At 25.8% G+C, this 12,996-nt stretch overlaps 1 protein-coding gene and 1 pseudogene across 1 annotated transcript in view; both read right to left on the reverse strand.

The window, feature by feature from the left end:
• Positions 1-2,521, reverse strand: part of LOC107486366 (protein DOWNY MILDEW RESISTANCE 6) — a 4,612-nt gene extending 2,091 nt beyond the window's left edge. The window contains exons 1-2 of the mRNA XM_016106900.3: positions 2,265-2,521; positions 1,227-1,477 (exon numbers count right to left, since the gene is read on the reverse strand). Coding sequence (XP_015962386.1) covers positions 1,227-1,477; positions 2,265-2,510 — 497 coding nt within the window. The 5' untranslated portion in view covers positions 2,511-2,521. The remainder of the gene's footprint in view (positions 1-1,226; positions 1,478-2,264) is intronic.
• A 2,783-nt stretch (positions 2,522-5,304) lies between these two features.
• LOC107486365 (protein DOWNY MILDEW RESISTANCE 6-like) lies at positions 5,305-12,692 on the reverse strand (annotated as a pseudogene).
• Positions 12,693-12,996: the final 304 nt, after the last annotated feature.

A 12,996-nucleotide genomic window follows, 5' to 3' on the forward strand; every position in this document is an offset into this window, starting at 1 on the left:
AAATTAAGGAAATTTCTTTGTTATTGTTGAGAAAAATGGAAACAATTCTAAAATTAACATTGGTTGCGTTTCTAGAAAGAGTGAAATGGAATCAGAAATTTGATTTATGATATATGACATGATTTTTAAATAGAATAATCAGCCATTAGGAAAAATAATAAAATTAAATAAAATTAAATCATTGTCAACCAATACATCAAATTCCACAATAATGAAAGCATATCTGATACGAATCGATGGATTCATATGAATATATAGTGATTGATGTGAAGGTTTTGCAATTTATATTCACTTAAATGTGACCTTAAAGAGAATATATTAAATAAAATTTCATTTCGTGATGAGAAGAAATTCAAAACAAGTAAATGACATCATATCGTCATCGTCATTTCGTTCATCAAGCTACCAAAACCAAACCTTCAAACCTAGAATATTTAAGCTCGAATCGTATATTTGTAACTAAATTTCTAAGAATGCTATTAATATTTTAATTATAGATTAATAAATTAGCAAAACCTACTATTAATAATGTTTTAGTTATAACTTTAATTAAGGTGAAAGTTTTATTTCTAATTCTCCTTCCGCATCAGCATCATGATGGAAGGGAGGTGATTTGAGAATCGGAGAAAATTCATTAGTGAAAATAAAAAGAGTAATTAAATATTTAAATTGATTCTTGAAAAATTTTAGACTATGATAAATTTTTACTTTTTAAAAATTCTAAAAATTATTTTCGTCGAACAAATTAGTTTTTTCGTTACTTTCAACTAAATATAAGTCTTTAACACTTTTATTATAAGATGATTAAATGAAAAGAATATCATTATAAAACAAATAAATCTTTATTTTAAATAATAAAAAAAATTAATCTATCTGATGAGAATAATTATTGAAAAATTCTAAAAAATAACGGCGGAACTAAGTATTTTTTTTAAAATTGTCTTTTATTTAACATTTAGAAGAAAGAAAAAATAAAAAGCATGTAATTTTTCAAATTTTTCGAACAACCGGTACTAAAAATAGATATGAAAAATTAAAATAATATATTATTAAATTTAAAGGCCGACCAAATTAAAAACTGAAATTTAAAGGACAAATAATATTTTCGAAAGAAAATTTATTAGTGAGCAACGTATTTGATATAAAAAGTTTTTGAGGAATAATTTGGATGTTTGATGAAATAAAAAATTGGTGTTTAATAAAAAGAAAAGAAATGAATGATATACCGATATGTTGAAGGCTTTTGAGGCCAAAAGTGAATGAATTGACGAGAAGGTGGACAAAGGTGTCTCAAAGTATCCCTCCAAAACTGAATGGCATCTTTGTTATTAATCTCACGACTTGAATACAGTTTGCAGCTTCCATTTGGATCCTTCGAACTTTCTCTCATCTTTTCCTCTGCTGGCATGCCGTGGAATTCCTTCAATACATTTATTGTATCCTCTATCAACTCATTACAAACTCCATGGTTGATAACCTAATTACAAAATCAAATCCATTACTTTCATCTTAATAAACAAATTAATATGCACATTTTTTTTGTTTAATTATTCAACTCGTTTCTTATAATTTTACTAAATTTATAATTAGATTCTTATTATTTTTTCTAAAAAATATATAGTAAAAAATTTAATTAGGTCTTAGTTATGGATATATTCAATTTAAAAAAAAAATTCAATTATCTAATAAATTTTTTACACTAAAAATATCTAATTATAAAATTTAAAATAATATAAGAACTTGTTTAAAAGATAAAAAAATATAAAAACTTAATTATAAATTTGGTAAAATTACAAAGAACAATAAAATAATTAAATTTTTTGTTTTTCTTGTCATCACAAAAAATGAAACATGTGGCTAAGCCCTCATATTTCACTACACCACCAGGGACAAATAGCGGCGGTTTTGGGGGAATTTTGTGACAATTTCACAGTTATATATTTAGCAAAGTTTTATATAATCAAATGTAATTTTTTTCACAGTTATGAAAATAATTTTACACAGGAAAAAAATGATATATTTGACTATTTGTGTTCATAATGTAAAAAATAGATAAAAAAAATAAACCTTACACCAAGAATAATGCAAATAAAAATCAAGCTTATAAGTTATAAATAAAGCAACACTACTTCTCCAAAATTTAAGCTAAATTAAACATCCACTTCAAATACATATATGTGAGATTATTCAAGAAGAGAGAAAATATTATGTAAACTAGAAAGTGGCAATTTATTGGCAATAATCTTGAATACAATAAATTAAACCTGAAAAAATCCATATTGCTCGGAAGCTCTCAAAATTTGACCAAGAACTTCAACATGATCATGAACTCCGAGATCCACCACCGGAATTGTCTTGCCGGAAGCAACAACAGCCGTGCCGGGTCTACTTTCCGGTGGTTGCACATAGGATAAGGGCACTGAGGAATGAAGATGAAACCAGCTAGATACAAGCATTTGATCCATGTTCTCCTGAATTTGTGCACCAATAATTTTGTGTGAAGCATGCATTGAGAAGTTTAATTCTTGCTTGTATCCCTTAATATATGGATTGACGAAAAATAAAAAAATATAAAATAAAAGACCTCATTATAATTATTATGTATGAAAGATGAAATTTTTTACTATTAAAATGTTAAAGGCGTCACTTAATATATAATTAATAATATATGTGTTGGTTGCCATGTGGGAAAGTTTATTATCATATACATAAAAGTATATGTACACTTTGACTTATAATTTTAAGACTTTAAAGTCTATTAAAATTATAAGGCCACCACCTCACCATCATGATCTGCTTCAATAAATAATTGTTATCAAAATTATTTATCAATTAATTGAATTATAATAATTAATAATCACATTGTGATTATCTCTACCCCAAAAAGAAAATAAACCATATTGCCATTATGAGAAATAGATATTTTATTGCTGAAAAATGATGAATGGTTTGTTTGAACTTTATTTCAAAATAATTATAAATAAATATTATAAAAAATGATAGAATTACATTGTTATCAATTGACAAGTTAATTCAACCAGTTATTGAAATTAAAAAGAAATCGATGCATTAGAATAATATAATATTATTAGTAAATAATAAAATAGTAGGAAATAGTTTGGCTTCTCTTTTTCTTTTTCTCCTAATTATTGATGCATGTGGATGCACATCTTACTTTATTTTGAGAAATTAGACTGGATTTGTTTACGGATTAAGAAATTGAAATGGAAATACAGCAATATAAAATTATGTTTAATAAAAAAATATAGACAGAAATAATGTGTCTAAAGATACTAAATTAATATATTTTGTCTATTTTGATAAAAAAAACGGAGACATTAACAAAAGACATAATTTATTTTTTATTTTTTTTTTGTTATTCTTGTTAATTTTTTATAATTATATTTTTTGTCCCAAATTTTTTAAATGAAAAAATGAGAATAAATTAAATTTTTATAATTTGTTCTAATTTATCATCAAACAGAATACAAGAATACAAAAATTTATATCTCTATCCCTTATCTCTTGTTTTCAGTGTTTTGTCTTATCTTATTCTTAGAAACAAATACGGTCTTAACAAGCTTGTACAAGTTATATATATAAAATTGGATAATAATTATTTTAAAACTTTCGTCTTCGTATATACTAAGGTACTATATACCAAAATTAAATGAAAAAAAGGGTACATAATCATCATCATCATTCTGATATAATTAGCTGGGCACAGCCTTTGTAGTTAAGAATATTTATGAATGAGAATCGTATAATTCTTAATAATATATATAATTCATACAATAATGATGATCATTATGAACATAACTTATTTATCAATGATTGTAAACGAATTGTAACAATAATTCATTCTAAAAAGTAACCGACAACTTGCGGGTTTGGTAAAGTTCCATATATATTTTTTAACATTATTTTAAGTTTAAAGTTTTTCAACTGTCATTCGAGGAATCCACGGTATTATTCCTTGTCTTCTCAAACTTCTAGAGCTAACAACAAAAGCAAATCCAAGAGAGGATATGGAACAATGATTTTCAGCACAAAAATGATGACAACATGTTGCCTATCCTTTTGTAAACTTTCTTTATGCATGAAAAGTATATATGTTACCCAAAGGCATATCATGGAGAAAAAAAAAATTGCATGTCAATTACGATGATTGAGGTGAAAGATTTCATCAAAGCCCTATTTAGGGATTCATCATGGATTGTTTATTAACCTTAATTTGATCTATTTTTTAAAGAAAAAAATGAGTTAATTTATATTATTAATCGTCACTCTTTGATCAAGATAATGAGACTTATAAATAATAAATATTACAAATTTAAAGGTGATTAAAATATTACTTTACTCCTTTACTAACATTATCACTTTAGAGAATTTTTTTTATTTTATTTAGTTTCGATATTGAACTACTAATATTCGAATTTTATTTTGAGTTAAATTTTGATGCACTGAACTATTAAATTTTTGAAATTTTTTTAAATATTTTAAAAATACTGGTCTTCCAGTAATTTTAGTCATTAATTTTAATTAAGGTAATGTTAAATAACCAATTTTTTTAAAACCAACATCAACTAACTATTTTTTAAATTATTTTATAATTAAAATTCAAACATTAAAATGGATTAATATTAACTAATTAAAAGTTAATTTTTTATATTTTTTTAATTAATATATATTACATGTATAAATTTTTATAATTGAGACGAACTATTAAAACTGCTAATAAAATATCTTATTCTTTTTTCATTATTAAACATCCTCATACTGGAAATTTTTTTTCGCCACTAAACTTCTTATTAAAATGAGATACATGTAGATAGTTTTTCAATACGCAAATCATCATAAAAATAATAATATTTAATTACATAATAATATAATAAAATAATTTTGCAAATGTGTGCATCATCATAATCAAATTTAGCTTATATGATAAAGTGTGTTATAACATTTACTAATAATCAAATTTCTCAGGATCAATTTCAAAGCTCATCAACTTATATTATATTACAAACACACCATATAGAAGTTTACAAAACGATTAGCTAGTATATATGGTAAGTATATATAGTATGAGTGTATCAAAATTTGCATATACTTGTCCTAAAAAATGAACAGGGAATACCTACATAGAGATCACACATGAATTTGGATTATATATCGATGAAAACTTAGGTGAAGTCGACTTCATATGAAATTGATACCTCAGAGTCATTATATATGAAAATTTAGTCAAATCAATCAAATCATTTAACGACTTTGAGGTACAACTTCATGTAAAGTCGACTGCACCTGAATTTTCACCTTATATATCTTGAGAGACACTTTTTAATTAAGAGGCAAAACTAGTTATGTAACTCTGATTCAAATTTGGGACCCTTGTGGAAGAAATTTGTACGAAACTCTTCATATGACATGGATTTGTATATAGTTTGTTGGGTGGTTCCGTTGACCAATAAATCATTTGCAGGTTCTATGATGCTTTCTTTTGATGGGTTCATGAAATAAGCAACAGATGTTCGTGCATTCCTTAAATTTGTCACAACCCGGTGTTCCGCACCAATCAACCTTCCATTACTAATTATCTGGGTATCAGTAAACAAAAACGTTATTTAATTAAATTCAGTTGTTTGAGAAGAAAAATAACTTAGTCGATTAGTTATAAACATTAATGACTAATTAAAACATTAAATTTAGAATTCCAATTCATTGAACCCGGTTTGAACCAGCTTAAAAACCCATTTTTATCAATTTGGTTAACCTCTTTTCAAAATTGGTTATAACTTATGAATCATTCTAAAAAATCGATTATTTAAAATTTGATTAAGTCTTTTTTAATTGGTTAACCAATTTATTGGTTTTTGATGAATGGCCTTACACTCACTCAATTTTAATATTAATATAATATTAGAACTTTTATAACTTAAAAATTTTTTATCATAAAACAAATAAAAAAAGATTTATGCAAAAGTTCATATAATTAATTAGAGATATAATTATTTATGTATCATTCTTATTAATTTAAATTTTTAGAAAAAAGTAATTTAACAAAAAAAAATTAATCACATACAAATTTAGCATAATAAAAACTAATATTATGTTGACCAGACTTAAATTTATATGGGTTAATTAAATAGTATATTGAGTTCAAAGTTAGACCCTATATTATAAAAATATGATAATAACAAAATTTAAGGGCAAAAAAAATGCTAGGAAGTGGGGAGAACAATATTATATTGATGAAAGCTACCCAAAATTAGCACAAATAATGAAAAATGAAAACTAAAATTTATAAAAGAAACGTTAATTGAAAAAAAAAATTACCTGTAAAAGGAGGCCAATGTTAACAACAAAAGCATAGGGAATAGGATCAACACCAAACCATTCATGATCCTTGAGAACTTGAAGTCCACGAACGTTTTTGTCTTGAAGCAGAATTGTGATAATGGAAGGGTCACGGTGTTTGGCTAATCCCAATGTTAGAGTTGGATCAGGGCATGGAGGATAATGATGAACAACCAATGAAGGATTTTCACTTATGAAAAAATGGCAAAATTTTAATTTTGTTTTTAGTATTTTGAATTTAAAAGGATTTTTTAATTTCTTTCTTAGAATGTCCATGTGTCTTATTTGCGATAAAAATTATGCTTAAAATAAAAATTGCGATTTGTTCTATGCATACTCATATGAGCTTTGTACTTCTAATAAAAAAAGGAGCTATTGAGATAAAAATGGTTAATATTTTTATTTGAACTAATTTAAATTAATATATATTTTTTTAAATATTATAATAATTCTATTATAAAAAATGACTGAATACTCCTATTATATATATGAAAATCCTAATAAATTCTAACCCTATAATGATACAGAAAAAAAAAAGATTAAAATTTAGAGTTCTCAAAAATATATATATAAAATAACAATAAGAGCATTTTAATCATTTTTTATAATAGAAATATTGTAGTTATTTTTTATAAAAAAAATATTAATTTAGACCGATTCAAGATATAGTTTATCAATTTTTTGACAAAATTAATTTATTTAATATAATTTTGACCAAAATAACATAGTTTAAATTTTAATTACTAAAACAAACTTAAAAAAAAAGACATTTTAAATATTTTTATGCGAGTGACTTCCTAAAAAAAATGAGAACCTATAAACATAACTTTGTTATATTTTCACTACAACAATTATATTTTCCCCATAAAAATTTAGAAATAAAAACATAACTTAAGATAGAAGTAAAATTGATCCCGACTTTTAATATTGTATGTGGACCATTCAATTTTTAATGTTTTATGAGGAGGGGGTTGATTATGATAGGCGATGGTGGTATATTAATTCAAAGTTATAGTATCTAAGTAATTGATTAACCTTGTGGAAAATTTAATTAATATATCGGGGTGGATTTTTTAAATGATGTTCACGTTAATTTCTACACCATTTCACTGTCATCCTATCTATTGTGAGCGATGACTGTGATGCGATTCAAGTTTTCTTATGATGCAAGCAATAAATTTTAATTTTATATATTATACTATTATTATATGCAGCCGTAATCAATTTAAACACATAAAATCACCTTCATCAGATCCAAATTAATGAAATTGACCACGTCAAAGACAGGAAGATACTAAAAGTCTAAAACTTTTCTTCAAAGTAAATACCAAATAAAATATGACACAATAAAAGAAGTGTTATTTGAGAAAATCTTTGGGACATTCTTACAATAATCAAGTATGTTTGTTAAAAAGAATAAAATAGTATAATAATCGAAAATTGAAAATTCTATAAGGTCCCAATTAAATTTTGAAAAAGTCTAGAGGTCAGTAACTTTATTAAATTCTGACCAACATGTAACCAGTAAGGAAAAGTGAGCCATTGAATAAAATTTTACATCAATCTCACACCATTAAAATCATTATTGATGGCTATTTAATAACTACAAGTCACAAAAATTACTGACTCCTAGCATCCCTCTTAAATTTTATATTAGGTGCATATAATAGTTAGTATAGTAATTGTAATAATATAAGTATGAAATATGGAAGTTTATTAAAATTTACCGGTAATTTGATGGTTTATTAGGCCAATATTTCATGTATTCTCCTGAAGGAGGACAAGGATGTGTTAATGTGTCTTTCCAATAATGAACAGCATCTCTTCTGTGGTTCTCACCACTTGTGTAGAGTTTGCAACTTCTATTTGGGTCCTTTGAGCACTCATTTAACTTCTCCTTTGATGGCATGGAATGAAATTCTTTAAATATATTCAGCACATCATCCATTAAATCTCTGCTAACTCCATGGTTGATAACCTACTTCAAACATGGATTTGGATTAATTAGCCATTATATAGATATACTATTACATGAATATAATGTTTCAATTAGTTATAGAAAGGAAATAGGTTTATTGAATTTTTTCATCCAGATACAACAATTAATACACATATTTATACTGATAATTCTAATTATAATATTAACAATTTCATATCTACTGCACTAACTAACCTTCAACTATATTAACCTAGACACCTAGTCTATTAATATTATATTCTGATATATAACTTAATCCACTAATATAATATTCTAATATATATACTCTCTTAAATTCAAATGGGAGTTAAAGAGGTTATTTTGAATTTGAATACTAGATTTTAAAAATATGTAAGATAATGATATTTTGGTAAAAATATCAGCTGTCTAATCTATAGTCCCAATATCAATTAGACAAATAGCACTAATAAAAAATAGTTATTGTACAAAATGACAATTATTTTTAATGTGTTTGAGGTACTCATAAAAGATATTATTATAGATAATCTGAATAACATTTTTGTTATCATAATAAAAATCAGTGAAAAAAGATTATATAGTTCTCAAATTTTCAAGGAGCCAATGAATTTAATGATTTAGTAAAAACATCAGCTAGAGCACAATATTATGCTTCTATGCTTGATCGAGCAATAAAAATTTATTTTTTAGCACATCAAGAAATTAGAGAGTCGTCAAGAAACAAACAATAACCTGTAGTAGAACAGTGATCAATGGAATAGATCACCAGCCCTATCAACATCAGAATATGCTTGAAGGGTTAAAAAAATTTGAACAAAACATGAAGATTCTAAAACATAGTACCTTTAATATAGCGAAAAATTCCAAGAACAATACTGTAATAAGTAGTACGTGGTGCCGATAAAAATTGGCTAACATGAACAACCTAGACAAAATTTGGTCGATTAATAGTTAGGTAGACAAGACCACCAATCAACTGCCTATAGAGAGTAAAATTATCCAAACAAATTCCATCAATAAGAGTAAATCGAGCATTAGGCTCAAGAGGAGTAGATTTTGTGTGACTATCAATTATCACAACCCTAGCAAGTAGATCAGATGCATACTTTGCTTGAGAAAGATAGATATCATCATTTGACGAGATAACTTTAAGACCAAAAAAATAACTAAGTGATCCAAGATCTTTCATTTCAAAGTGGTTGTAAAAGCTTGCTTTAAGACCAGTCATGTCATCAACATTATCTTCAGTAATGATCATGTTCTCAACATATAACAGTAGGAGAACAACACCCTTGTCACTCTTGCAAATGAAAAAAGCATTATCGTGAGAACTGCAAGTGAAATCGAGTTTGCAGACAATATTATTAAAATAAACTTTTCAAACAATTCTCGAAAAGTTTGCTTACGACCATAGAGTGCCTTGCGAAGAAGATAAACTTTATTAGGAGAAGAAGGATATTCTGAAGGAGGTTTTATGTAGACTTTCTTTTTCTAGTAATCGTTAAAAAAAAGCATTTTTCATATCCATCTGACTTAGAGATCATAGAGTGCCATGTCAACTGACACATTAGATGCCACTTCAGCAATGCACTAACACATGACAGTACATGAGAAGAGGATATGACACGTCAGGTTGCTGAGTCAGTGGGCAAATGAAACACGGATAAAAAAATGGGTCGAATCTAGATCCATTTGTTTGCGGGTAATCCTTGTCAGCAAGATCAGAACCATTTATTTGGTACTCTGATCGAACAGTATAGACGAAATAAAATCAGAATCATTAATCTTTTAAACAGACGTTATAGTAGATAATAAATCTCGAAAGTTGATGGAGAGATGAAGTCAACAGTCTTTTAGAAGTGTGTGTAGGCGTGTGCGACCTCTGATAGTGGTAGTTTTGGGTGCGTTGGACTCGCAATAGTGTGGTAGTAAGGATAGGTCGATTGGTGAAGACAAAAAATGACAGAAGTTTGCTGAAATGAAGCAGAAAAACAACGATAATAAAACCGAGTATATAAAAGAGTTAGGTGGCGAAATTTCTTCCACTGAAATTAAAAAAACAAGAATAAAAAATGTGGTGATTTACAAGAAATAGTGTCTAAAGAATGATCAAATCGAAAAAAAAAAGATACTGAAAAAAAAAATTATAAAAATATTACTTTTAATACCAAGTTATTAAGACAGAAATTGAAAGAAATGTGTTTATTAAATTTCTTCATCTCATGTAATAATTGGTATGCATATTTATACTGATAATTATAATTATAATACTAACAACTATCTATACCTACTATATACTAACCTTTAACTATATTAATTTGATTCACTAATATTATACTCTAATATCTAATCTATTCTAAGTATTTTAAGAATAATATTACATATTTAAATTTTTTTATGAATCAAATTTAATTATGTTAAATAATAAAATTTAAAATAATATTAACTATAACTAAATTTTTGTTATGTTAAATCAGATTAATTTAATTAGATTTGATTAATAAAAAAATTTGGATTTATAATGTTATTTATACTCTAATACCATTTAAAGCAAAATACACATGAAATTGTGGTTAGAATAATACAATATCATTTAGCCATATTTTTAGAGAAATTAATATTATTTTAATTTTTTCCTGTAATTGATTAATATTTGTAGTTTGAACGTGAAATTAATAGATATATATTACTATCATTTATTATCACACCTTTTAATGCGACCACCGGAATATGATGCAATATAACTTACCTGCTCCCCTACGATACCACCTAGCCATACTTTTTACCACGTATGAAAATAAGGCACCATTTCATTAAAATAATTGGTTAATTATTTGAACAAGTTGATACATTAGAAAACAAATTTATATGAATGTTATTTCTCTTCTCTTTCTATTTGGTATATATAAAATTAGTAAAATTAAATTACTCTTCTCCAACTTGAATTGACATTATTAATTGAGCCTCTCTCCCTCTGATCATGACTTGATGAGATGTTGAATTAATTATGAATTAAGTTGTAATTTCCTATTTAGTATTCAGTCTCTTTAATTCAAACTATGTCGTATGTGTGTATGCTTAGTATGAAATATTTCTAACTTGCTTGTTCCATGAAGCCATGCGTTACTACGTACTTAATTGTGAGGTAGGGGAAAATGGAAAAAAGAAAGAAAAAAAACCTTGAAAGAGAGATCTTGGATTTATCATATGGTGAGTTCTATAGTGTTTATAATTTGGTGTCTAACTTATTTTTTATAGTAATTTTTGAATATTTAATAATTATTTATTTTTATATTTTTTAAATTAAATATTAATTTTTAACCTTTTTTGGTAAGTTAGACAAACACTTTTAGACATCATAACAGTCACCTTATCATAAAAGCTAGCTATTCATCAATAGCTATAGGTTCTATCTTTGCTTAAAGTTTGTATTAACTACTTTTTTTATTTCTTACTGTACCAAAAATTAATCCACCGTGATATTGAACTTCATTTAAAAGTTTGTCATTAGTCAATACGACTTCCTCTTAGGTGAGTATGGAGAGACTATGTCATTTGAGTATAACTCATTGACATTTTTTTTACCAAAAATAAAGAGACTCAAATCCACAATCTTTTTAGTGAATACAAAGAGATTATGTCATTTGAACTATAACTTATTAGCGACTAACCCAATTTGATTAAGTTTGTATTAACTATATAATCTATTATTTCTATTTATAAAATTTAGAACATTAAAAAATTTATTCATAAAATAAAATTAACGTTGTATATATTCACAAAAAATAAATAAATTAACATTTTTACGTATAAAACTTTCAAAAGGGTAACAAATGTGCCTATGAACAAAATCAACACTCAAATAATTTTGTTTATAGAAAATATATTTTATAAATATAAAATTAGTTTCATTCATGGCTAAATTTTTTAGTCTTGAAAATTCTTACGGATAAAAATAATAGTTTAATCAATATAATAAATATATAGAATAATTAGGTACACGGTAAAGAGGAAATTAAATGAAAGAAATGCATGGATGTATATATACCTGGAAAAATCCATACTCCTCAGAAGCTTTCAAAATTTGGTTTATGATGATGTCAGCATGATGATGATGATGTCCCCCAAGATCGATGACCGGAATGGTGTTACCGGAAGAGATGAAGAGTGTACCTGGTCTAGTTTCCGGTGGTTGCAAGTAAGATGAGGGCACGTTTATGGAAGATTGATGAAGATTAACCCAATTAGCTAGGAGCATCTCATCCATGGCTTCCATATATAAATTAATTAAACCCTATTAGCAATAAATAAGAGTTTAATTCCCTCAAGCTATTCGCCTTAATTTCTTGCTATAATAATATATATGTATGGCTTCGGACTTTATGTCTGAAGGATTATAACTTCTATATATACAGAGAGAGATGCGAATCTTGCAAATATTTATTTTATTTTTAATGTTATTATTCTATTAATTAAGTCAATAATATATATGTTTAATTCGATAGTCACTATATAGAAATACAGTAGTTATATTAAACACTTATATAAATTAAATGTCATATTTAATGTTAAACTTCAGTTACAGGTCAAAAATAAGTTAGGTCAGACTTTATTGTTAATTGGTCAGACTTATCCTATAGTTAATTAATTTAAGTCTAACATATAAACTGTTATAGATTTTT

This window comes from Arachis duranensis, chromosome 4, assembly GCF_000817695.3.
Source record: "Arachis duranensis cultivar V14167 chromosome 4, aradu.V14167.gnm2.J7QH, whole genome shotgun sequence".
Lineage (NCBI taxonomy): Eukaryota > Viridiplantae > Streptophyta > Magnoliopsida > Fabales > Fabaceae > Arachis > Arachis duranensis.